Genomic DNA, 27,499 nt, shown 5'->3' on the forward strand with positions numbered 1-27,499 from the left:
TTCGGTATTCGGCCAAGCGTTTATATTTTATTCGGCTTCGGCCACAAATTTTCATTTCGTTGCATCCCTGATCAAAACAGCTGGGGGTGGGGCCGGACGTCCTACCCCACCCAATTACACGATCCGCAGCGAGGACCCTCTCCACAAACCCAGGCTGCGTCTGAATAGTCCCTCCTATTTCCTTAACTATAGACTGTTCCTTCACATCCTGATGTGTTTAAGTGGTGGCCATGATAAAGAGCATCCGAGTTCTCTTTAAACTCCGGAAACGTGGCTCAATGCTTCCTCTTTTTTTTTTTTTTTTTACCTCCTTTACCCTAGGAAACACTGATGCATCCTTTACCAAAGTAGATCAGATAATGCTGACCCACAATTCCTTGCAGCGACCACATTTAAAGGGACACACACACCCGAGGGCTTACGGAAACTCACGATGACCGACAAGTAATGGAGATAGGTTACTAATGTAGTTATGCTTTGAACAACTTTAAATAAATAATCTAAAACCCATATCTTACAATATGTAAGACATATCAGATTATAACTGACATAAAACAGACACTCTGTGGTTCAAGACAAAAGGATCAGAGACTTTTTAAATCACATTATGTTTTATTCAGCATAATTCATATTTCTGAGTGGAAGGTGAGTGTGAGCAACCATTCTCATTGTGACGTTCTTTTAGTTTCACTTTTGTTCCTCGTAGCCTGGTAACCTCCATTCCTTTGATTTAAATTAAAACCGTGTCATTTTTTAGATTACATCAGGGCAAAGTGTTATAAATATGCTTTTAGTCAATTTTCGGAAATTTGTAGTTTTTTCACCATGGCAACCTCTGATTATTACGTAACTGGTTAAAAAAAAAAAAAAAAAGTCAACCTAGTTGAAGTGTATAGTATGGATAGTATGGAAGCCCGTTTCCGCTACTAAAAAAAAAAAAAAAAAAAAAAAAAAATCACCAAGGAAAGTCATAATTATGAGAAAGAAAGTCATAATTATGAGATAAAAGTCATAATTATGAGAAAAAAGTCATAATTATGAGATACTTAAACACATTTACCGCAGCTTGTTCATGTGGTGAGCTGACACTGAGAGATGGCTGAGAAGACTATTGAAATCTACTTTAGACGGGGCTTCACAAACGATGAAATACTTTGTTTGCTTGCAAAATCACATAGATATATGCTGAGTAAACGCAACCTTGAAAAGATACTAAGCAAAAACAGGCTCTGGCATCTAAAGGATAAAACTGATGTGGCTGAAGTAGCATGGTTTATTGAACAACATGTGGAGATTTCTGGTCAATGCCATGGGTACTTTACTAACTCATAATTATGACTTTGTTTCTCATAATTATGACTTTCTAACTCATAATTATGACTTTCTAACTCATAATTATGACTTTCCTTGGTGATTTTTTTTTAAATTTTTTTTAGTGACGGAAACGGGCTTCCATAGAAGTGCGTCTGATGGTCAAAACAAACGTGATGGCCGTCTCCTAACTCCTCTCCTAACATCCTTTCCTTAACCCCGTGACGTCATCCACGGGGTTATGGAAAAGTGAATAGGAAAGGAGATAGGAGGGACTATTCGGACGCAGCCGCAGTGTTGCGCGTTGACTTTTAAACGTTGCGCTAGTGAACGCACCCTCGTGCAGCTTGTGAACCAACCCTCTCGCTCACTCCCTCGCCTCGCGGATTGGTCGAGTTTGGTAAACAGGAAAAATGGGCGACGATTTGGGAGAAGAGTGGTGGGAACACGAGGGTAATTCAGGTACTGGTTCATAACTTTACTTCTCTTGATATTTTTTGGGTTCTTCGTGTTTACAAAATGAATACATGCTTACCTTAAAGTGGACAGTAACCGGATGTATCTGGTGTTCGTGCTTACTAGTCTGAATGTTGGCTAACAGTGAAGTCCTAGCATCAGAATTAGTAGAAACACTTTTTAAAAAACAAACTTCTAGCTGGGTATGAGTGTTTTCTGCCACGCTAACCGCGTGCATCTTGTTGTTCTGTTTACATAGCCTTTGTTTGTGTTTCAGGGGAGAGTGTATCCACGTGTTGTCACTGAGTGGGACTCGTTTACACACGTGTTTCTTGTATTAAGTTGATAGGAGTTGAAAAGTAGAGCTTGGTCTGTCGTGTTTTACAATCTTATCTAAAGTTTTAATCTGTTCAACACTCGAAGCTTTATGTTTGTACTGCCATTCACGGACATTTTTTTCCTTTCCCATTCATACATTAGGAAAGGATGATTCAGATTCCCCAGGCTGTTTGTTTCCCTATTTTCGATGCCCATTGCATGCCAATAGAGGGCAGTCATGTTCTTTGAGGGTGGTTGACCTGTCACATGTATGCTACATTTTTAATACTGAGATGTGAGATTTTCTTGGCCATGTTGTTTACTATTGATTTTTTTGTTTGATCAGCAATAAATTGTTTAACCATAATAACTTTCTTTAATTTTAGCAACATCTGGTAAATTAATCAGAAGTTTAACATTGACATTTGAAGTAAATGTGTGTGTAATGTATGTGATTGTTTCTGTGTAGATGTACTGACAACCTGGACAAGGTATAGACTAGACGAGGGCTATTCTACTACAATTATAGTTGGACCTTTTTTCAAACAATTTAAACTTGGCTGTGAATATATACATTTAAATGACAAACTATTAAAATGAGATCAGAAAAAAACCCACTGTTTTTTTAAGTCTAGATTGATGAAGCGGTGATTTTAACTTTTTTTTTTTTTTTTTAATGTATGAAAATGTATCGTTTTTTTGTTTTTCAAACTGGAAGAAAATATGATGGCTTTATTTATTATATCATTATATAAATATTAAATGTGATTGATATTTTTAAAGTTATCTTAAAAGTTGGGGTGAAGAAAGCAAGTTAAATATACTACAGTTTAAAAAAATAAATAAATAAATAAAATACATGGGACTACCTCTTTGGTTGGCATGTTTTACTTGTGTATTAATCCATAAAACTCAGAAAGTGTTTATACAATTAATCCCATTAAACTAACATTGTTAAAAAATCAATTCAACATTTTAGAACGGAAATGCTTAATTCGACAACTTTGAGTGTTCCGTCTGTGTCTTTAAAGCTGTTTTTTTGTTTTTAAAGAAAAGATATTTAAAGGAGTTGCAGTTGACTCTGCAACCAAAAATGTATTGTTTGAAATAAGACCAACATAAACATGGAAAGATTTATTAAAACATGCTAATGTGAATCATCATTAATTTTAAACAGAACATCAAACCTTAAACCAGTATTTACTCTTTGTTACACTTGCTTTACATTTTTGCGTGTTCATTTATCCAAGTAAAAATTAGCACCTCATTTCATTTTAAATGAATGGTAAATGGCTACAATGAATGTTAAGGTTAAATTACTTTGAATAAATAAAATATTGTTTTTTTGTTGTAAACAAAAACTGTTAATGTCAGTAAAACAGTTTAATAGGGAAAAAAATACAAGACAGATTTGCCAAGATCTACATTCATAATGAACACATAGAACTAATAAAGTGGGGGATAAAGTCCACAGACGATTATATCAGTGCTTTAGAATAATGAATCAATGATCAAACACATCATGCACATTGCTCTCATTAGACGGTCTCCACTATGGTGATTATCTTGGTGATAAAGAGTCTAATCGCAGAGGCCACTTAATGTAATGTTTGAAAGTGATGCGGGAGAGCTGGCAGGAGAGATGGTGATGCTGCTCGTGATCTTTCCGACACCTTTCAGGTGACAGCCGTTGGCAACCACTTGTGTTCTTTGTTCATGACGAAGATAGTAGGGCCCAGCAGACTGTTGGATCCCAGTAGGAGAATGGATGTATGGGCTTCCCAGATGGATATGGATCCGGCTGTCCTCTGTGGTGATCACACTGGGATTTGACTCCAGGCTGTTGTGTTTGTGGTGTTGCCAGCTGCCCTGCTGCTCTGAAGTCTGGGAGAAGATGGTTTGATTGATGCTTTCGGTCGGCTCTGGACTAGTGCACGTCCTCACGGCCACGATTTGAATGGGGGAATTACTGCGGTCTGGTGTTAAAGAGCGTGATGAATTTGGGGTTAATACTCGTGAGACAGGCATTCCATTTAGCGGGGAGATGACCTGCTCAGGACTTGAACACGGGCTCCTGAGATTAACAGTGGCAGGCCCTGAGTTCTGGATAATGGTAAGTCTTTGGTTGGGCGACACTGTGCCTGTTGGAATGATGGCTGTGCTTTTGTAGGACGCGGCTGCGTCCGCAGTAGGGCTGCTAATCTCGAGTGTGGCCGTGTTGAGCATGTGATGTGGGGTTACTTTAATGTGTAAGGGCTGCCCGGGTGTGTGTGTTAACATCATCACGTCTCTGTTTTGATGCATATCTGTTCCAGGATGGGCACTGCACGAGCTATTGTTATTAGCACTGTTCAGACTGTTTTGGCCATGGACAAGTGAACTTCTCTTGTTAACAACCCCTGAATTGTGGTTTTGGTCTCTTACTTCATCCAGACTACCACAAGCTTCCTGGTAAACAGGACGCATGCTCTCTGTTGGTTCTGTTTGTACCTCTTTGGTGGTCTGGTAATAGTATGAAGCCTCTCTATTGGCAGCAGTTGCTTGGAGATTCTTTTTCTGCCTATATCTATCCAGCTCACTGATTAGTTCCTCCATATTTTCTGCCAACTCGTTGTTCTTGGCTTCTTGTTGGGTCAGTTTTCTCTGCAGCGTGGATTGATCCATCTGCACCTTGCAAATTGACTCTTCTGTTCCCATCAGTTTCTGGAGTTTATCCTTCAAAGAATCTACTTCCCTTCTTAACAGTCTCGATTTAACCTGCTCTTTCTGAAGACGACACAGGAGAAGGTGCTCCTGGTTTACCTCTTGCTTCTCCCCCACCTCGTATTTAGAGAGCTCTCTCTTGGCCAGCTCGAGCTCTTCTGTCAATACTCTGGACCTCCGTTTTTCATCTTTGAACCTCCTCTCCAAGGACTCAAAGTTCTCTTCCACTTTGATCAGCTCTTCCTCCAACAGCTCTTTGCTCAGGAGTTTCTTCCGCAACACATCTACTTCCTGGGTCAAGTTCTTTACTTTGTTGTCCTCGGTCCGGCAGAGGTGTGAACTGTTGTTTGGAATAGGGTTGTACTTCTCATCTTTTTCTTTCCTGTTTTCTAAGATTTGCAATTTGTTCTTCATCATGGTTATTTTATTTTGTAGCTCTATGTTCTTCTCCTCTTCTTTTTCTAGTCTATCCTGTAGACCCTTCTTTTCTCTAACTACGCCTTTAAGCCTTTCCTCTAAATCAACCCTAGTCTTCAGTTCCTGCTGCTTTTCTACCCGAAGTCTTTCTGCCACTGTTACCAGATTACTTTGTTCATTTCTATTACTCTCCTTTCTATTGAGTTTCTCCTCAGCTTGTCGACACCTCTCAGTTGCACTTTTCCTGTCCTGCACCAAAGCCATAGTCAGGGACCTAAGCTTGGCCAGGTCCTGTTTGAGGACCATTTCACTCTCTTCCATTTGGCTTTCAAAGGACTCCAGCTCTCTCACCCTCAGTCTGAGGGAATCCAGTTCACCAGACAGTGTCTTGCTAACATCCTTTTCTCGCTCCAAGCTGCCCTTCAGAATGTAACAGTCCTGTTTGCTTTTGCCTAAAGCCTCTTCGATCCTGTCTAATTCACTGATTCTGCTGCTGAGCTTGTCCACCTCGACCTTCAGGCTGCGGCAATGACTGGTCTCCTTTGCTAGTCTGCGGTCCAGATCTTGACACTGCTCGGCCATGCGCATCAGCTCCTCATCTTTCCCCTCCATTTCCACCACCCTTCTTCTCAACACCTCCACCTCTGACAGCAGGCTGGGGGCTGTCATAGTGGTATTAGTTTGTTGGAGGATTAAAACTCGATTGTAGGCACCCGCCTGAGGTTGCAGTGTTGGAAGCTCGCCCACCGCTTTCGCTCTGGGCTTCACAAAAATGATGTTTTCAGTGATGCTGTTCACTTTTTTGATTTGAAGTTTCTGTTTTTCCAACTTTCCGCACACACACTGTTGTTCCTTTACAACCAGCTGAGCTAAAGTTTGAAGTTTGGACAGCTCCTCATGTACCGTTGCTATTTCTGTGGTGTCTTTCTCCTTCAGTTTATGGTATTCTCTCTCTTTAGCAAGGAGAAGCTCGAGTCTGTAGAGAAAAAAAAAAAGAAATACAGGAATTTGGTTTGGCTTTGTTCCCTAACTGTCTTTTTTGTTGTATACATCCAGTGTAAACATTTATTTTGTGGGGTTGCTTTCAGAGAAGCAAAATGTGTTGGCTTTATTTCTTCTAGTTTGGTCTGTCAAACACGTGGCCTGTATAAATGCATGTCTCTTCTCTAATGTGCTTTTATCTTTACACAGTCTGCTTTTTGTAGTTTGTTTCTGTTTCGCAGATGGTCCCTTAGCAGGGAGTGTTTGGTAATTAAGAAGTTTCTCTACCCTTGAGTGCCCTCTACGTTGCACCCAATCACCCTCCTCCTGTGCACCTCGGATGACACTCTGGTTCATACTCGGAGAGGCAAGAATTCCCCTCTGCTCACAAGTAATTACAGATTAACTGTATCGGCAAGTGCTGCTACTGTTCACTTTTCCTTGAATACATACCAGAAATGCTCACAAACTGTGGTGCCCACTGTTTTGGCTGTCAATATATTTCTATAATGGTTTGGTCTGGTATTTAAATGTATAAATACAAATACAAAAGTATACAAAGCATGACTTAATGAACTCTGTTGTCGAAAGGGAATTGGAATTGTTATGTGTCAAAATTACATATGTCTGTTCTTGAAGTGATTAGAACGGCTAGCTTGTACGCTTAGAGTAGAGGTTATTAACTATTACTGGTAATGGGTATCCTGGCACTGCGTTATGTCTGATCCTTGATATATAACCATATATCCTACAATATTACTCAACAATAATTTGTAATCACAATTTAACATCAAAGTATCTTACGATCAATAATACATGTATTTGTATATACAATTACATTTATTTTTTAATCAAACATCCAGTTGCAGCTGTGTGAATGTAACTCCATTAAAGATTAATTTAACCTTTAGTTTGACAAAATTTACACTAACTTCACCCACAGGAACCATTGAGTTTGACTGCTTTATTAGAAGATTTCTTTCTAGTTTTGCATCCTGTTAATCGTACAAAATACATATGTATTGCTTTACAGTAAATATTTAGGGCCCTTTGTCTATTTGTCAAATTCATTATTTTCCCCCTTTACAGTCAGAGTTAATCTAGCCAGACAGTTTGAAAATGTCATTCTTCAGAATGTCTAAGATTAAGATTAGTGTTTTTCTGTTTAATGGAAAGCATAGAAAGTACAGTAGTTTTGCCTTTTTAGAGGTAATTCCTGATCGTTGTGAAGTCAATAGTAAATTTTGCACACAGATTTGTGAAAGGCAGCATACTTCGATTGTAAATGGTTTGACTTTTAAAACTTTCCGGTTTTCACACAAGTTAATCAAAAAGCAGTGTCAAACACCTCATTTTAGTAATGTGAAGATTATGTCAAGCTTGTCAAGGTAAAATGTGAACCTTGCACACTGTTTGAGTGCGTCTTTAGGTTATTTGTTAGTACTTTATTGTGATATTATAAACTTTCACGCACACTTTGCAGTGTCGGTGAACAGTTATTCTGTTAAAACAGCTCACACTCTCTTTTGTCCCTACCTTTTCTCTCCAGTTGGTTCTTTTTTAAAAGTTGGTAGAAAATGAATTGTCTCCACTCTTTCAGCCCCCTCTTTCCCGGAGATCCCAGTGATGTGGATATTCCATCCGGAAAACCAAACATTATGAGAAGTGCTCAGCACACACAGAGGCTCACTCAGACTGTGGCGCCCATGACATCATCAGAAAGTCCATATATGGAACTGTACCGGCTCTGCTGTTCTGTGTGCATGTGTGTCCGTGTGTTTGCAGTGCATGCGTGTGTGTAGAAAAGGCTCTGCAGTTCAGCCCATTGCAGATGAGGTCATTGTGTAGCCATGCCAAAGAGGTTAATAGGAAGGTGTGTGTTTGTGTGTGTGTGTGCTTGCGTGTTCTTGAAAGGATCATACTTATTCTGCCGGAATACTTAAAGCAAACATGCTCACTGTGCCACTATATATATTGAACTTGCCACGTCTTCTTGAAAAATGTGATCTGGTGCTCTCGTATGTTATAAAAGAAAAGCATGTTTCGTGAGCTATGGCTACTTTGCCTGAGGCCTGATAACCTGACTGAGGGATGACATCATCGATGCGTTGGCCCTCTATTGCCTCCATATGTCTTTCTCTTCTCTCTAAAGCTCTTTTAGAAACTTTACTTTTTCATCTTTTCACTTATTAATTTAAAAAAATCTGTTTTCTCTAGCTTCTCTTGCATTGGTGTCCTTAGCAGCAGCAACAAATGACTGACACTAAAAATGTCTTATCCATAAGTTGACTTTTTCTCACACAGGAAAATCTACAAAAAGTGTAATTGGAAAAAGAGATGACACAAAGTTTTCCCGGTTAGAATAGATGAAAGTATTTAAAGTGCTGCAAGGTTCATAATTAAATTTCAATGGTCACTTGTCATGTCATTCAAGTAGGGCATCTATTGTATACTGGCACATGGCAAATTAAGGTTTTGTTTACAAAACTGAACTCATACTACTGATTAAAAATGTTAACAATTCCATTATGAGTAAATATCTTACATGGTTTGATCCTTTGGCCCTGGAAGGTCAGCAAGAAAATGTGTTGTTTCACCATCATATACTACCAAAGTACGTCAGTATTTAGGTTTTTTTAGTATATGTGTCTGCAGCAACTTAGATTAATCCATTTATTGGTGTTTTCCTGACATTTTGGCAAAATATAAAGAAAATAATTTAAATAAAGTATTCTGTTGTCCACGTGGACCTTATGTGACAAAGATAATACAATGACTAAGAAAGGCACATTTGATCAATCGAAATCAAATTACCTTATATCATTACATCATATTTTTTTCGAATGACACATAAAACCAAATAAAAACCATTAAAAACTGATAGATTTCCACCCAAAGTTAGAAACAACTCTATTCCTAAAGTTATCTGTATAATAGAAATTGAAAAGGTGACTATATTACAATATATGAAAAAATTTAATATGTAATATAATATTTTCCCATCTATTATATTTGTGTTGTCTAATTTCATCATACAAATGATTAAGCAGACAAAATATATTTGAACTTAATAATCAAAGTCAAACAAAACAAAGGGCTTTAGCTCGACGTCCCCCACCACCGGGCCTGGATCGGTACTGGGCATTGGATGCAAAAACATGACCTGTATGAAATTAAATCAATTGCATTACATTGCAGAGGTGAGGCACATGCACACCCTCATGCATTCATCAACCTGTGTCTGCGGGCAGAAATGTCCGGTATGAAAAAGAAAGTTTATGGCGGCGCACTCTGTTCTTGACTCAGACTGTCATTTCTGTCCATGGAAAAAGTGATTGGTAGGAAAAGTCCCTGGCAAATAAGGTTGGGACCCAACTTTTTCAATGTCATAGTGATGACATACTTTTATTACTTATTTTGTAGTTTGGACTCCTAGAAAACGCTTGATCAAGTGATTTTTACTTGATTTCATTCAAGGCTGATATATACTTGTTTGTTTAGTTTTTGCTGATATCCAATATCACTATTTAATCAGGACACCCTTAGGACCATTGCTTTAATTCACAAGTATCTTTGCAAATACGTTCTTGATCACCACCCGGTTGCAATGGCCGAATCAACAAAACAAGCACCTCCGGAGACACAGCAGTCGGACTACTTGCTCCAAAAACGCGCGTTCAGAACTGGTGGCTGTGGTAAACAGACAGCGGTTTGGTTGAGCTGGGCCAAGCAGCTCTGCTTTAGCTGAGATATAAATATGTTAAGTTTCTTTTGACCGGGCAAGTTAGCAATGAAAGCTTGCCACACAATAACTTTCTCTTGCCAGTGGCAAGCGTTGATGTCGATCCTTGTGTTACAGGAGATGAGAACATACAAGTAAAGGTCTGTTGATATTCAAACTGTAGAAGTTTTTTGGTTTGTGGCTTAAAGTTCTTGCTTCCACTAGTGAACAAACCTCTGGAGGTATATCGGACTGTCAAGTGCACTAGTGTGGGCCCCAAATTTTAAAAGAAGTTTTGCCCCAGTGACATGTTGCCATCAGAAAGGAATTCACAACACAGCCAAGAGTTCACTCAACCTCCTTTTTTTTGGACGTTTATTATGTTCACATGCCTTTTCACAGCAGTCATGAACAGCTACTTAATTTACTCACTTCATGATTTGTAGTTGAAGGGTGTATGGCAACAGGGCCAAATGTGCGGTAAAATGAATAACCGCTGTGTACTTTCCTACAATGAGAGAAAGACGGACAGAAACATTAGAATGCCAGCAAAAGCTACAAGGAATCAAACACAGATTAAAAATCAAAGAACATGTACATATTAAGATCAGACAACACTCAAAATCTTGTCAGCTCTGCTGTCATGACTTTGATCTAGAATAATGCATTTAGGACACAAGTATGTACAAACATTGTGTACAACAAATTGGTATTGTGTAACATCATACTCTCATTTTATTTTGTACACCGAGCGTACCATGAAAATCACTCTACTATCACTGTAGGGATAAAACAAGTGCACTTCACTATGTATTTAATCATAGAACAAACAATAGACCACAATTGATTCGGCAATATTACATAGAGCGATTCTCGGATCGATTCTAAATGCATCCATACCGAATTTTTTTTATTATTATTTAAAAAAAATTAAAAAAATAAATAAATATTTTCATTTTTTTTTTAACCAGGAAAGTCTTTTCCAGTGCAGGAGACGTTGTAACTGCACAAAGAAGTGTGCTAACACCTGGGCATCTTGACCAGCTTGTGTTTTTTCAATAAAATCTAAAAAGAAAGTATTAGCTTTCTGCATTTATTTGTTGTTCTAGGCATATACCTCAGCTAAGTTGCACTAAAGTCATGTTGCACTAAAGTCAAAGTTGGTTTAAAAGTCACAGGCAGATTGTATGTTATTTTTTTATTTTAAGATTTTGGCACATGGCATGTTAAAGCCAATGTTTTGAGTGTAAAATATGCCAATAAATTATATTTATAGATATTGTTCTCATGAAGGTGTACACATTTACAGATTAGTTGTTTCTTAAGTCATATATTAAAAAAATATCACAATAATCGCCTTATACTTTAATATCGGGATATATTGTATCGTATCGTGACTTATGTATCAGGATATGAATCATATCGCCAGATGCCAGACAATACACACCCCTACACATTAGTCACTCTGGCTAATAAGTCCTACGTCTGTATGGGCTGCTACAGCTAGAGCCTCTTGTAGCATTTTATCTTTAAAGAGGTGCTGGGTCCATGGGTTATTTTAAAAAGTTTTTTTAAAGCATTCATTCATTTGTGAGAAGAAAAAAAATGTTTCCTTCTCCTATTTAATGTGATTTTTTTTTTTTAATAAGAAGTTACTTTTGATCGCTAATCCAGTTGTTCTTGGCTTTATTGTATCAGGTCATGGAAATAGCACATAAAATATACAAAAAAGAGAAGCAGCTGGGCTGATAGTCCCTCTTGGCTTTTGTTTTGCCTTGATATTCATTAAAATGAAAGGTATGACTAAACTGACCTCATATGTTCAGTGTAGCTAGTAAATGAGCACAATAGCTTGCAATCAGAGCAGCAGTTTAGCGCTGAAGTAATGCACTGCTAGACTCTTGTGGTAATTTATGGCCATCTTCCTTCTGACACATTGAGCAGGCATATGGTGAATGCATTTGCGTTAGAGGAAAGCGCAGAACAGCTGTATGTTTTTGTAAGGGAAAAATCGAGTTTACAGTGTAATAGAGAATGTTTCCTTTTATCGTGTTTAGCCAAAAGAATGTTGAATTACTATTACCCAGGAAGTTGAAATAAAGTTATTCATTTTGCTGCTTAAAGGTCAAACTGAACTTGTATGTGATAAATTATTATCACATACAAGTTAGCATTACCCGGGTCATTCTCATGAAACCAATACAATACCATGTCAGTAACGATTGTAAATATAAAATGTGAATTTTAGTTATATAACTAAAATATTATAATAAAGACAACAATTTTCTCTATCTTGCACAAAGATTCATTTCCAAATAAGAATAAATTATTTTTGTATTATATTGCATTTTCTGCTTAAATTCTCATTATCGCAACTCGTCCAGTTGTACCTGAATGTATGTTTTGTTGTAATTTAAACAGATTAAAATGAAAATATTCTGGAAAAAAACAATGCAATTTCTACTAGATGTTTCCCAATGACAGATAAAGTATTAACTGAATATTCATGTATATTAATTATCTAAATATTACGGAAAATATAAGTGTCTCTGACTGATGTTCTAATCCTCCGCAAACTTTTTGAAGGACTGTTTAAAAACACACATCATTTCACTGAAGTTTGAAGCAACACATCTTCTAGTACGTTTAAGATGGCTACCAGGTAAATAGAACTCTTTATATTTGTCCAGTTAAAAGTTAAACATTCTGTTGTCAGAATGCAATTCCACAGTATTGATTCTCATTACCGATATTGTTGTGTTCTACAATAAGAATAATCTTGGTTTTAAAATTTTTTTGAAAATATACTAAGTTAGTTGTGTAATTATGTTCATTGACTAAAAATGTGCATAGTCATTGTGGCTTTGTTATTGTTAGCAAAACCTGCTATGGCTCCTCATCCTCCGAAACACCATTCTCATTTACCGCAACAATTTAAGTCCAGTTGCGGTAGAGAGAACTTGTGTTTTTCGGTAATGAGAATGTAACCATACGAACTTTATTTTTAACTAGCCTAACTATTAATTTTAATATTATAAACTAACTTGGTATTTTCCTTAATGTCCTGTTTCATTGCATACAGTCAGCAAGACACAGAGAGAAAGCTTTAGCAAAGACCAGGCTGAAAAACTTTTAGAGAATATTTACACCAACCCAGAACTACTGTAAGAGTATAGAAGAAAAGTGAGAGAGGGGTTAGGGGTTGTAGAGGTCACAGCAAGAGTAATTAGCTCAACACACACACAATTTATTTAATCTGACCCTAAAAGGCCATTTCACAAGTGCTTAAAACATCAATTATATACACAAAATGAAACATGAGAACTACAGAAATTGCTTTTTCCATTAACAAAATGTGTTATTAGGGTCCAAAGGCCAGAAGGACCCTATCGTAATTGCTTTTATTATTATTAGCACTTTTATAGCTAGGCTAATGCTAATGTTAGCCCAATGCTAATGCTAGGTTAACTAGACTAATGCTAGGTTATTGCTACATTAATTCTATTGCTAGGTTAATGCCATTGCTAGGTTAATGCTAGGTTAACTAGGCTAATGCTAGGTTATTGCTATGTTAATGCTATTGCTAGGTTAATGCTAATGCTACATTAATGCTAATTAATACAGCCACTTATCAGTGACTTAGAAAAATGTATTTTTAGCATATGTTCTAATGCTGTATTTTTGTGTGTGTAATGTATTTGGTCCATGTATGTCAGGTAATTGATTATACCTGTATCCAATGTGTTGAACTATAAAATATTTTTAATTATACATTAGTCTTAGTGTTTACTATATACAGTATAGTATATTTATTTATCATCGCCGAAACCCATGTATCATTACCGCAACAGGTGTTGATTTAATGTCAATTTAATGAATAGAAATCTAGTAGGAGCTTTAAAATGTGTGTGCATATTATATACTTTATGCCTTTTAGGTTTGTCAAATCATTTTGAAAATATCTGGTTTCATTGAAATAACAAAACTTTTAGGTTGCAGATTGTGGAAGGTGTTGCGGTAATGAGAGAAATCAGTCTAAATCACATAAAAGTGTTCATTTAAATATTTATATATGTCATGTCAGAGTTTCAATTAAATGTGCCGGACTGTCAATAATCAAACTTCAAAAAATTTGAAAATGTATTATTTTTTCTAATGATCTTGATGTTTTGAGACCATTGCGGTAATGAGATTTTTTTGGACTTCTTTTGGAAAATATGTTCTGAAAGGTGCTAAATTGTCAGTAAATATTTTAAAATTAATGCACACAAACACTTAAGACCTTGTTAATAATGCCTAAAAAATAAATGTGTTTATTCTTGTCTTTTTAAAGTTTCATGTTGTAACTCAATCAAGCGAAAATTTCATGAGAATCACCCACCCACATTACCTCTTATTGGCTCATAATATCTTCACCCCTTCCCAAATTACTTCTACATCAATATCAACCTGATTAATTTCAGTCTTTAAGAGCTTTTTCTTGTGTGCTTATTGGTCAAGAACTGTCATGCAATTTATTCACATAATTTTTGTGTTTGTATTTAGTCTTAGTCGGCTAAGACTAAAATCTATTGAGTTGCTAAAATAGGACATCAGTATGTTTTGTCACTATAGTGACTATTGGTGGAAAAGAAACTTGCTGATTCTTTGACTGAGCTGAATCTGAATCTTATCCTGGTTTTGTTGTCGTGTGCAATTTCTTTCCAGTTTTGTGACTGGTATTGCTGTTACTGGTGATGTATTGATGAAAGAGCCACATCTGAGGGAAAGTCAAACATGATTTTTAATCTGCTTTGTGGGTGTTGGGCAATGTCTCTGAAGTTTAGGATTCAGAACCAGGGCAGCCAAATGAGAGCAAATATGTGTTACGTGAGTCGAACATGTGCGTGTGGTTAATTCAGAGATGCTGTCAGCCCAGTTACATGCCAGAGGAAACACACACAGGGTTAGAGCATGTTCTGATTGCTGAGGTTGGAACGACCAGATCACTACATTCTGATGAGCCAATGTAATAATCTGTTGACACGCAATACTAACCATACTTAAGCATAAAGTCATTTTATAGCGTGACTGGAATTCTGTCTATATTTCACACTTAAAGAACGTCATCTGCTCTGCACATGGCACCTGATGGAGTTTCCAGGGAGTGAGGCTGAGTGATTAAAAAAATAAATAAAAAAATTAGGAACATCTAATTTAAAAAGAAACCAATAATTTGGAGACAGTTTGAGATCTTTAATTAATTTATATATTTACTAATATAAAGCAGGAAAAAACTATTTCATTCTCCCTCCTTTTATTTACCTATAGAGAAATCGAGTCATATATCTACACTTTACAATACCACTTGCATTGCACATTTGCCATTGCCGTTTAATGAACTATATAGTCTGCTGACAAATTTTTGAAATGTACCATTATCACTTGGTGCTCTGATACCATTGTTGGTACTTAAACAGTACATGTTGCTATACATTATACTCTGCACATTTACCACCTTTAAAGCACTTTACTCTGATTTTCTATACAATTATTTGCAGTAAGCAGTGCTAAGCACTATATTTATAAGACTATGACTATTATAAGTTATGCATTGCATTTTTAGATTTGTTGTATCATGCTAATTGTTTTTTCCTCTGTGTTTTAAGAGGTTAAAGCAGTAACCATATACTGTTTATTATAGGGCACCATTCTTGGTGCTTCAAATATCTAACTTTGAGACAACTAGATGTTGTAAACCTCACTAAGGCCTAAGACACCTAATTCACCTGTGCAAGTTCACTTGCTGTTTGTGCGTTAATCATCTTTGGGCCAAGACATACCACAAACCATTCATGTGTACATGTTTTTCACATAGTTTTTTTTTTTTTTTTTTTTTTATTATTGGAAAGAACTCTTGTAGGTTTAACCACTACGCTATGAGTATTTTAGTCTTTAATTGAATGTGAGCCTGTGGGTTGGCATATAGATTCAGACAACTAGTCTCTCTCCAAGGCTGCAGCAGAGTGCGGGTCAACTCCGTTAGATTACAGAGTGAACAGTTTGGGCATGAGGTAAAACAGCCGCTGGACTTTAACAAATTAGCTTGGTTTGGAACCTTAAATTGTAGAGAAGAACCAGAGACTACCTTCATGTTTGACCTGGGTTTTCCCAAAGGCTGTTTTAAAATGTGTTCTCCTATTTAGCTTTGGAATACTTTTACCCTCCAGTTAACCCTCAGCCTATTTGTTTGGTTTAAAAGAGGGCTGCCTTCATCCAGGCCGGTGTGGTGCCAATTTAGCCCAAACGCGTAATTGTATGCGAGTGTATGGCGTTTTGTTTAGAAAGGAGTGTGAAGACTAGTTTGGCCACAAATTTCACTCAGTCCAGGAGACTGTCTCCATGGGGTACTTCCAAAGTTACGCCTTTATGTCTCGTAAGCCGTCTGGATGAGACGCAGAATTTCTTTCAGACTAAGCTGGGCTAAAAAAAATTAAAGTCCTCACCGTTATAGATCACAGAGTTCAAGTTTGACTCATTCCAATGTGCTTTGGTTCATAAATCCCTTTGCTGCTCCACTGTTAACTGTAAATCCTCATCTTTTGTACATCAAGAGGGATCTCCAAATGCGTGGATGGGTATTTCTACAAGCCACATTTCAACAGGCTACTAATTTTGTGGGAACTATAAAATCATCAAAGCGGCCTGGCTTAGATATTCAGTGAAATGTCTAGGATCTGGTTGTACAAACCTCTCTCTGTCTTGCTGGAGTAGAGTGCTGAGGCGGTCGCTCTTGTGTTTGAAAGCTGCGTGACGAGTCTTCTCCTGCTCTTTTAGTCTGCGTAGCATCTCATTGAGGGAGTGGGATATCTCCTGAAGTTGATTCATCATTTTTATGGAGGAACTCGCCTGGTTCCAGATAAGCTGACTAAACTAAGAGGGAAAATGGGGGGAAATTAAATGACGCAAGGAGAAGATGCATAAAGAAAGTATAATGACCTGAATTAACTACAGTATCTGATGACACGTCAAAAGAATATTCCTGATGTTTCATACTGTATTTGCCACCAGGGTGCAATTGGCAAAGGAATGAATAAAACCGCATGGTCATTGTTTTTTTCAAATCAACAAACCCAACCATATTGTTGTTTGATTAAATTCAAAATTGGGGGAATAGCTTTGTTTTCTATTTGGCCATAAAAATTCTACATTAATTATTAGATGGAAATATACTACTAAGTAAACATAAATTAGACCTGCTGGCATCTTGTGCAACACGGAATTAACCTTTTTTTAATGAAGAATTTTTAAAGCTTAAAAGGCAAATATTATCTCCTGACAACTTTTCAGCCATGTAGTATCTCAACAATAATCAGCCAACTAGTGACTTTCTTTCCATCTGTTTAGAGCCACAAGGTCATTAAATCCAATGTTTAATACAAAAAGTCTTGGACGTTATTGAAAAGTACAATGACAACAGAAAATCAAACCAAACACACAAAAACTATTGACTTCTAAATGAAACCACCTGTTACAGATTGTAAAGTAAAACATGGTTACGAAAGAAGACTTGTAACTGCACGGTTACTTATGAAAATCCCAAAACTGGTAGGAGAACTTGCCCACATTTAGGATGCATTCACACCGACGGATCCTCTAGTGAATAAAACGTTCTAGGATTCATCTGCTCGGACAGTCTATCTCGTTTGGGTGGTGTGAACATAACAAAGTCTAGAGTGAATCAAACAGGCAAATTCTATGGTCTCACAGCATTTCCAATCGAAGCCTAGAGCGATTAGGAGAGCCGTGAATGCACCAGAACTCGGAGCTGATCATACACAGGAAGCATCGGCGATGAAGTAGAGCACACGGTATTGTGGATGGTCAGGAGAGCTGGCAACTGAGCAACAGGGCATTAAAACCACCAAAAGTATGGCAACTTGTTGCATGTTCAATGTTGTGAAAGAACCAAAGGAGAAACGGAAGTTTCTGCTCACTCTTCATTGCTCATTTTTTGGGGTTTTTGTTTCTCTGCTTAGACAAGTCTCTACTCCAGTAACTGCCCCCTCAAGTGGTTAGCTCATGTAACTGCACCAGACACTGTTTGGAGCAGATCAGAAGTTGCGCTCTGAACGCAAACCGAGCCAAACAAAGGTGATAAAATGATCACCTGTCCGCCGCCCATTTGGACCGAGTTTGGGACTAAACCGGTGTGAATGCACCCTTAGATTGCCACCACTAGGAGCTGGCACTGAATCCTGAACCCTAAATGCTGCTGGTTGCACAGTGGCTGCCCACTGCTCCTCAGGAACAGGATAAATATTATAAAGTATATTTATAGTGTGTTGGTTTTTGAGGAACTTACTCTCGAAACTAATATTTAAAAATGTGTGTAGTCTGACAGTTATGTTTAAACTCATCGATATTACTATGGTCTCAAAATGGCACCTTAGTGGCTGGGCCATTGAAGACATCCTCCAAGTTGTCCTGCTCACTCCAGGAGTCCCTCTGCAAGGCAAGAAGTACTCGCTTCCTTCCTCTAAAACCGTAGTGGGCCTCCAGTAGATCTGTATCTATCCTCTCCGGTTTCCAAACAGAAATTACTTCATCTCTTGCCTGGTGTGACAAACATTGCAGCAAGACAGTGGAAATATTTTCAGTTCCCTGTGGTCCCAGCAGTCCCTAGTTGATCTTTTTAGTAGTTTATGACATCACAAGTTTCACATTCAACCTCAATTCTTGAGGCGTTGGAAGTAAATTATATTACCTGGAGTTCACCCTCCAGAAGGCTGAGTAGAAATAACAAATCATCGTAGGACAAGTCACCATCCGTATGTCTGTGCCTCAGCTTCTTTGTCTTCGCCGTGCATTGAGACATTTGAGACACTTTCTTAGAGAGCTAAAAAATAGGTAAGAGACATTGTTTAGTTTTTTCAAGTTGTTTTCACTCATTTTGGTTTAGTCAGTTTCAGTATATATGTATACACAGGGCTCGATACTGCTACCAAATTGGTTGCATATGCAAGTATTTTTTTAGTGTGTACAAGTTAAAATTTCATCAGATCACATCTTTGCAAGTGTGTAGGGTGACCTTATTTTGAAAATCCAAAAGGAGGAAACCTGGAGTTACGCTTAGCAACAGAGCGCGTGGGGGACATGCGCTCTGTTGCAATTTGTCACTCGACTCAGCACACGTTAATTCATTCACTGGCAACTTTGCAACAAAAATGTACAGCATGTTGTGGAAACAGGACACATTAATAATCACATTGGCATCACATTGCGTGTGGGTGTGCGTGTGTGTTTAAAACAAATAACAACAGCTGAAGTTGCTTTCTAGCCAACTTTCCGTGCAATATGTTCTCATTGCTGAGACCAAAGGGAAGCAGGTTTGTATTAGTAAGAGATGATGTCATCTCTGCTCCTTTTCTCTACTTCAGGGATCCGTTCTTACTTGGACAGAGAAAGTTCCTTATCTACAGCAGAGCAGTCCCTCATATCGTATATGTGTAATTGTACTTCCCGCTGCATTTTTTTGGTTGTTTACAAAAGTGTTCTTAGGCATCATAACTGGGTGGCAATTGCCTCAAATGTTTTTCCTCACACAAAAATTCTTGATTCTCATAATTTCCCCTGCTGTTGCTTGGTAGCAACAAAAGCAAACCATGGCTAATGCTAATGTTTTCCGTTGTAACACTTATACATTTATTTTGCTTGTCTGATTTGGGCACCAGAGTAAGGTCATTATTTGTTTTCTTAAAGTTGACCCTTGTGTTGCCTCTAGCTAAGAATAGCTGCTAACCAACCAGTTCTTAGCCTTTTTTTATTGTGGGTAATCATCAGTCCAGGGCGAAAGTTTGCTCTGGACTGCTTGTGTGTGTTCCAACCACACTCTAAAGTTATTGTGCCATAAGAAACACCAGCAGGAGAAATCAGAGAAAGCCTCTAACAATAACTATAATAACAATGTCTATAGTTAGAGATTATTTGACAAACTGCTCATCAATTGTAAGAGAGAAAAAAAACAAAGATTCTCTCCTTTTAAAAATAGTTATTCATCGACACAAACCAGAAGCATCCACCTGTTGGGCCAAAGGCTTGACAACAACTGTGACTTGCTTCAACAAGGTTAGCATTGATATACTATATGAGGATCTTTACCACTGAGAAAACAAATGCCATTCTAACTGATTCAGAATGTAGTTGATAACATCCTTCACACACTAAATCCTTGTGTACTTCGGGGTTGGTGTGCACTTGTGTGTGTGTGTGGAAAGAAATGGTAATGTTCTTTAACTCCCTCCTTTCCTCTTGATACCTTCTCTTTATCAATCAGGAAGACGGATGAAGCTGTCTGGGCCGTCCGTGCATTTCTTTTCTTGCTTTCAGCTTCATGAAAGAGAAATGGAAACTCTTAGAGGCTGGTGAATTTTTCTTTGCAATATAATACATTAGTACATCCAGTGTAGAAAACACAAATTACTCTTTTCTTTCTATTTCAATATTTCTTAATCAGGTGCTGGAATGTTTTCCAATAATTTTGCCTGATGCAATATTTTATAAATCATCTGTTGAAAAGACAATAATGATTAGAATGGCTCAACTTTGTCATCTTGGTCTGTTTGCCATTTTAAAAAATAAATAAATAACATATGTTTGCTGGTCTATCTTTGTCCTTTAATTTTTCCCTGATATAGCATAAGTAGTTCTTCATCCCACAAAAAATGTCCAATTGTGTCTTTTCTACAGTGTGCATTGCACACACTGTCGAGTCAAACACATTATCCCACAGTAGGCCTCTCAACTTTAGTTTTGGCTCAGAGTCAAAGTTGGTTTTAATAATGGTTTTCAGAGCTGCTCCACTATAAACTGTCCTTTAGTAGGCGAGGTGGCAGCTTCAGTTTGGGCTAGTTGCTTTTCCTACACCTGTTGGCCATTGCGTACGTTTTCGGGCAGCAGCTGCACTCACAACTACATCTTTTGCACCTTGTTCTATAATTATAAATTCTTATTGCATATCTAATATTGTTGCAGAAAGATAAAATAAAGCAAAAAGGCTACTGGCAGATTAAACAGCAATGGAATCCATCTTTCCTGATTATGTCTGAAAACAAACTCTCCTAAGTCTGTCCTTTAAGATGGGTGTACACACTTTGTAGACACGGACTGTTTTTGTCTCGATTCCACCCTTCCCAAACAAGAATGGCACAAACCAGATTACCTTCTGTCTTTTATAATTGTCCGAAAAGATTATCCTGAGGTGTATTACAAGTGAATCTGTCCTGATAATCGGCTTCTAAACGTATCTGAGTCAACAATTGTAAATATTAAACTTGTTCAACGTTTACGTCTAAAACTCATGCGTGTGGAGAAAGCCGACCACTCCCGACTTATAACCTAGTGATTTGTGACATGTAACTGAATGTAGCCAATCCAGAAGCATACTTTTTCACTAAAATGTGCTGGTAGGTCTTCACAGAAATTTTGTCACTGTTTGTTGAAGGAACCAATACTTTGTTTACTGGAATACTGCACTATAATGGTGTCACTGGTAAGAAAGACCCTATTTTTTGTTCACACTAAGCACTATTAGAGATACTCATTTGTTTACATTGGTATGTTGACACTTATTTACAGAAATGTTGCACTAAAATAGTGTTACTATTCATAGGACACGTTTTAAATTTATTGTCTTTTAGAGATATAAAATAAAAATTGTATTTTTTCACTTAATCTTTTTTTCTTTGTTATGTCGTAGATTGATTTCTGACCAATATATCGATAAGCAGTGTCGTCATATCGTGAGATAATCGTTATCATGAGCTTTGTATCGCGTATCATATTGTGAGGTACCCAGAGGTTCCCACCTCTAATAGCAGACCAGTATATTAGTCGATTTTCCTCCCAACTTTACCAAGGCGTTCCAAGTCACTTTTTCAATTAGGAGGTTGGAAAATCTTGAATTCTGAGTAGCTTAGAATGCAGCATTAGATCACATTGTTAGGTCTTGTTTGACCTCAAGATTTCTGGCTTGGATGAAGTCTGGTGGTTGGATAGAATGGTTGTGTGTGTGGTGTGCTTTAGAAAATCCTTCTTTGTGGACCTGCTTTAGTTTGTCATATCTAGTCTTTTGAAAAATGAAGACCTGCCAGGTAAAACTACTTGTTTAATTTTTTAGAAAATGTCTTGAATCTGGTGTTAATTTAATCTTCATGGCCCTTTTGAATGGAAGTTCAGCAATAGGCCTGATGTCAGGATAAATAAACTATTTACTAATGTGAAGATTACTGTTTTTGTATGGGTATGCAGGTAAGTAGAACGGGGACTGTTGGTAATTCATAAAAATGTACTTAGCTCTGAATTGTCCTTTCTGGGGCTAATTTATTATGACATGTGCATGCTATTGCTATCTGTTGTATTTGCCACTAGCAGACATTGAGCACATTTATTGTCATTTATATAACCACTGTAGTTTAAAGCCTTTTATATAACCTGCTCTGTATGAGGCAGGAATACAGAATGTAATGTTGTCAATCGTTTTGTAACTTCTCTTGATGGTAGTCATCCTGGCTGCAGGGAACTGTCTGTTAGAGTAAAACCTGGCCATGGGCCCCTTGGTAATTTAATTTTGAGACCCCTGCATTAACTGTTTTTTGCCAGGAGGCAGCTCATATCCACTTTATATCCACCTGTCTTTGGAAGCTCGTTCAGACTGTTTCCTGGAGCCCTTTGTTTTGGCCTTAAGCTTTTAGGTTCAACTTGGTTCAGCACTGTTTATTTCTTATTCTGAGTGGTTAGTGTATGTTTTTGTATAATCACTATTCAGGAGAGTGGTTTAACGAAGAAAAATGTAGTTTTAGTCCAGCTACAGAGCCGGGAATGTTGGTGAGACTACAAATTAAATTTGTCAGAAGCTGTTGTTTAACTTCATAATTACAGTGGGGTCAGGCTTGTTGTGTTGCTAAGTCTTGAAACACTGATGGCTTTACCATGCAGGCAAAGCACAGTAAGGATTGTTCTTTGCATGTTTAAAATGGCTGGTCCCTGGTTTGTTTGAAATGAAACATATAGTACTAAATGTCTTGCCTGTTAGCTATAGTTCTTAATTCACTGCAGTGAGTTTAGGATTTTAAATCAAACAACATTCATTTATTTTCTTCCAGATTCCGTGTATTGAGTTGCTTTTTACAACCCCATTCTTCAAGGTGGCCTTCCCAGCACTATAACAGAAAAAAATACAATCAAATCAACCCACTCTCCAACTTTTAGTCATGAATTGTAAAAAAAAATAAGCCAAACAACCATTTGCCAGTCAGGAATGTCATAAAAAAGGATTTACATTGTTTAGTACTGATGTAGCATGTGTCCCCTGAGAATTATTCACACTCTGTGGCTGAAGGTTGCCCACACACAGAGTAACAGCCATGTGTGAAATGACTGTTTATTGGTAATTTGTGTGTCCTGTGATTGTGAATATCTTGAGGATATATATATAGCACATTCTCTGTCTGATTTGTGAAGATACTGTGTGTCCAAAACAGCTTTGTCTGAACACATTGCACTTTTAGGCTAACAGGTTCTTTGGCACATACGTTGGAATTACTTTTATATTTAATTTCTTTCTTTATTATCTGAATGGTTGATGGTTGCCAGAAAGGAAAAAAAAAACTGTTGATCTCAAAATAACAAAGACAATGCTGTGCCAGGTGCTGCTTCACAGTTTATAGTCATAAAATAGCACCATGTAAATGTGTGTATGTCTAAATCTTTCCAAGAGCATGTAACTGTAAACAATTATTGAATAGTTAAAAAAAGCGGTCAACAGGAAAATCCCTGCTTTTGTTTCCACTGACTAAAGAACTGTGGAGTGTGCTAGCCAGCGTCAGTCCTTTACCTTCAGACTATTGCATGTTGGTGTGCAACTTAAACACTGCATTGATTTAGCAATAACACAAGCTGAAGCTATAGCTTCTGAGAGGAAGCTGCAAGCCTCAAAAACCAATAACTCCTTTATCCACTTAAGCACCCCCACCACCTTCTGCATTGTGTAGTAATAAATGTCCTAAGATGGGCTATTGATTGTTTAAACATGCACTGAGTTGATTTCAGGAAATGTATCATTTTGTTTCTGAGTGTTAGTATTGTAAAAGATGGCTCACAATATAACTGAGGAAAAACAGCATTCGTTCACCCTACTGAGTACAACAACAACCTCTGTTGGCTGAAACTAAAGCAATGTTTTATAGGGGGTTGGGGGGGGGGCTGTTGAGTGCAATTTAGAAAAATATCTTAATGAGTTGTACTGTGTCATATAAATAACTTTCCTTTTATTAAACATTCATGACACCAAAATGTAGTTTGTGTGTAAGAGGCTGACCAAGCTAAACAGTAAATCTTTCAAAAGTATACACCAATACTTACACACTCTTGTCCGCTATCAGTAGAAATAAATTCTATCCTAATTAGTATGTCTGCTAACTGTATGTCTGTAACATGTCAGACTGATAGAAAACAGGGTTTTCTTTTAGGCTAGCATGAAATGTTATAGTATATTGCATGTATGTTACCAGTTTACTCGCAACTGCAACATCTTAAAGCGATACGCAACCAATCACATGATTTTACACTTCAGATGAACTTTTTTTGTGTAAAGAATGTCTTTGGAATAATTTGTATCAACTTTTAGCCTTGAAATACACGTAATATCCATTTTATATCTGGGCAATTGGTGTCACCATTTTGGGGATTTCAGCCAATCAGCGTTCGCATATTATGTCGATGTACTTCGTCCTACTCCGCACCAATACAAAGTTAAGGTGAAATACAATTTAAATCTGACTTTTTAGTGCTTTTTTACGTGTCATCCAGTTCCTTGGACAGTAGGACATTATTCCTAAAAAGAAGAGGAACATTACAATGCACAAATTAGGATGTTGCGCTTTCCAGGAAATTAGAAATTAGACTTTAACTGCCGGTGGGCACTGTCAGCCATCTTACTACAGATCCACACATGCCTTCCAGCTGAACAAGGAAACAGGTAAGTCTATATTACAAATGAAACGATCGGATGACTTATAAACCAAATTGTTGCATGAATTGTGCACTCTGTGTGTGTTTGAAGGTTTTTTTAATTGCATATGCAGGTTTTAAATGTCCTCTTCATTCCTACTAGTGAAGTTTACATATAGTCTTTCAGTTGAGCTGTCTTTGTCATATGGTTGAGTGTCTCTTTAACACAAAAGTCTCTGCATTCTTTGCTTGCACCTGAAATCACTCTTCCCTACAATTAATCACCTGATCCACATTACATGCCATCAGCTTCATTGACTAGCCATTAGAGCTGGTCACAATTATTGAGGTTTGCCTCATTTCACTGCTTGTGAATCCCCTCCACAGCCATTGACTTTCATTGATCTATTGTTATCTGAGCTATAACCTCATTACCCTGTAGGAGTTAAAAAACACCGTCCTCATGACTCAACCATCTGGAGCAGCTATGAATGGTTATTAAAGGTAGAGCGCACTGATCTCCTCAAGGCTCAGTGTAGACTCGCTCAATATCGTTGACACACAACAACAAATATCACAGGCAAAACCCATCCACCGGATATTCTATCAGTCAACTGTTAATGTATTTGTGAGTGTTTTTTACATTCCTGTTAGCGACTGCTAGTAATCTATAGCAGTGTTTGACATTACAAGATTTGTAGAAGGTTCATTTTATGTGTTCTTCAAGCTAATTCCTACAACTTGTGTGCAAGTTTAGTGCCTTGCAATTGGAGCAGAAATTGAATTGCTAAATCAGAAGAACATTTTATTTTCCTGGCGGTGTTTTTGGCAGGATGATTTTGACTTGGAACAGTGCAGTGTTTTGCATCTAGTTTTGGCCTCAAAGTCATTAAGATAACAGATGATCAAGAGGTGGAGGTTGAAACATAATGTATCCACCTCCTACAACCTAAATATATATTATTCTATTGAAACATGTAATGGGCCAATTCACTCCATATTCCCAATCTCTAAACGAGCCAATTTTAAAAAAGCATTTTAGACAAGAGTTGCATTGCTGTCAAAATTCCACCAAACATAACACTTAACTGAACTACCATTATTGAGAAGACTTTGATGAGTAAAAATCTTTTTAGATAAATTAAAAACCTATTTCTAAGTCCCTCACAGATATTAGAGTTCTGTTACAAAAGCTTCTGGCCCTCTGTACACATAATAAGATTAGCCTGCATGGGACAATTCAAGCTGATTCCTAGACGGAAGCCTAGTCTTGCTGAGGTGTTTTGGGCACATTTTTTTTGGGGGGGGAGACCCTACAGCTGACACATGATATTCTACGCTGGAGAGAGTTTACCCCTCAGTTTGCTTTGCCTTGGAAAGCAAAGTGGCTGGACACAGAACAAACTATTTCTTTGCTGAGCTTCCTGCACCTGCAACTAAGCACAGTTATTAAGAAATGATCACGTTTATGATAAAGGATGTGACTACAGATCTGTTTACAAGCTACCCAAACATGTTATTAGTTAAATGTGACATAGCACCTGATGTAAAGCTAACAGAAGGCCAGCAAAGCTTGCTTTACGCTTATGTACCCATCATGTTACAGTCGGGAGAAATATTTCTTCTTCTGTGTTCGTTCGTTTGAAACTCAATGACGAGGCCTTGGACCTTTTTGTTCCTCATCTCAGGTTAGATGTTTTTTAGACAGGATAACGCCATGATCAGTACCTCGGGATTTAACAGGAATACTGCTGGGTACTTCACAGCTCATTAAACACAACGCTGTCATGTCTGGTGATTGCATTTCCAATTGTTAACCGAAGCATATAAATTGTGCCTGTGGAGCAGATTGTAAAGGTGTACCAATAAGTAGAGTAAACAAGTTACCCAACAGATTCCTATCAAATGAAATCATTGTGAGTTAAATAGTTTTTTTGTTTATTTATGTTTGTTTCTACAAAAGCCTCTAATAGAAAAGTGTTTAGGACAGTATAAGGAAATGTTCTCATAAGAATCTGTATGTCAGTAATCACAGCAAACTTAAAGGTTTTATAAAAATAATTTTAAAAAAAGAAACCTTTAAAAACATCTGTACTTACCCTTGTTGGACTGATTGACTCAGTTCTGTTTCTTTGTTGCTTTTTTACGTTCATGTTCCAAGTAGCTCCATGTATTCCTGCTCATGTCTGTAATTTGCCCGGCTGTCCCCTTTTTCCTCTCCTTCTTGGCACTTTGTCCTACAGCTGTCGAGAATGAGAAAGGGACGAGGGCCAAGAAGAGACAGGAAGTCATGAATAGCTGATGATGCTCATCAATATAGGCAATTGTCTTACCATTGAGAGTGAGCTCCTGTAAATTGAACTCAGGACCTGTCTTGGAAAAAGGGTGTGGTTATGGACTGATTGATTTCCCTGCATCTTCCTTCAATCAGCAACAGTAAATCAAGATCTGTCTTATCCTTGGTATGACTTGGCTCCATGTAGGAAGCTTAGCTTCAGAGAAGAGTTATGATGGTTTAAAAAACAACTGGGTGAAATAATAACCACTGGATAAATGATTGTAGCGGAAATTAGAGGACGGAGTGGAAAATATGCGGCAGATGTT

The 27,499-nt window shown here is 37.5% G+C and overlaps 3 protein-coding genes across 3 annotated transcripts in view; 1 reads left to right on the plus strand and 2 right to left on the minus strand.

The window, feature by feature from the left end:
• Positions 1–1,620: 1,620 nt before the first annotated feature.
• The window catches only part of cmss1 (cms1 ribosomal small subunit homolog), a 34,756-nt gene continuing 8,877 nt past the window's right edge, over positions 1,621–27,499 (plus strand). Inside the window, exon 1 of the mRNA XM_028436618.1 lies at positions 1,621–1,773. Within this exon, the coding sequence (XP_028292419.1) occupies positions 1,725–1,773 (49 nt within the window). The 5' untranslated portion in view covers positions 1,621–1,724. The remainder of the gene's footprint in view (positions 1,774–27,499) is intronic.
• LOC114455399 (filamin A-interacting protein 1-like) lies at positions 3,207–7,926 on the minus strand. Its single transcript, XM_028436616.1, has 2 exons — positions 7,723–7,926; positions 3,207–6,181 (listed from the first exon to the last, which is right to left on the minus strand). The coding sequence occupies exon 2, from the start codon at positions 5,872–5,874 to the stop codon at positions 3,667–3,669; it is 2,208 nt and encodes a 735-aa protein (XP_028292417.1). The 5' UTR covers positions 5,875–6,181; positions 7,723–7,926; the 3' UTR covers positions 3,207–3,666.
• Positions 10,255–27,358, minus strand: LOC114455401 (filamin A-interacting protein 1-like). Its single transcript, XM_028436619.1, has 7 exons — positions 27,229–27,358; positions 26,995–27,138; positions 20,205–20,275; positions 18,654–18,785; positions 18,335–18,502; positions 16,638–16,819; positions 10,255–10,415 (listed from the first exon to the last, which is right to left on the minus strand). Exons 4-7 carry the CDS (start codon positions 18,762–18,764, stop codon positions 10,313–10,315), a joined length of 564 nt encoding a protein of 187 aa, XP_028292420.1. The 5' UTR covers positions 18,765–18,785; positions 20,205–20,275; positions 26,995–27,138; positions 27,229–27,358; the 3' UTR covers positions 10,255–10,312.

The sequence above is a fragment of the Gouania willdenowi genome, chromosome 21 (assembly GCF_900634775.1).
Source record: "Gouania willdenowi chromosome 21, fGouWil2.1, whole genome shotgun sequence".
Classification (NCBI taxonomy): Eukaryota; Metazoa; Chordata; class Actinopteri; order Blenniiformes; family Gobiesocidae; genus Gouania; species Gouania willdenowi.

Excerpts from the sequence above, each read along its gene's own strand:
- LOC114455401 (XM_028436619.1), bottom strand. The coding sequence starts at position 18,764 with ATGTCTCAATGCACGGCGAAGACAAAGAAGCTGAGGCACAGACATACG. Across the intron at positions 18,503-18,653 it reads TTCTGGAGGGTGAACTCCAG|GCAAGAGATGAAGTAATTTC; the intron begins GTAATATAATTT and ends TTGTCACACCAG. Across the intron at positions 16,820-18,334 it reads TCAATGGCCCAGCCACTAAG|TTTAGTCAGCTTATCTGGAA; the intron begins GTGCCATTTTGA and ends TTTCCCTCTTAG.
- LOC114455399 (XM_028436616.1), bottom strand. The coding sequence starts at position 5,874 with ATGACAGCCCCCAGCCTGCTGTCAGAGGTGGAGGTGTTGAGAAGAAGG.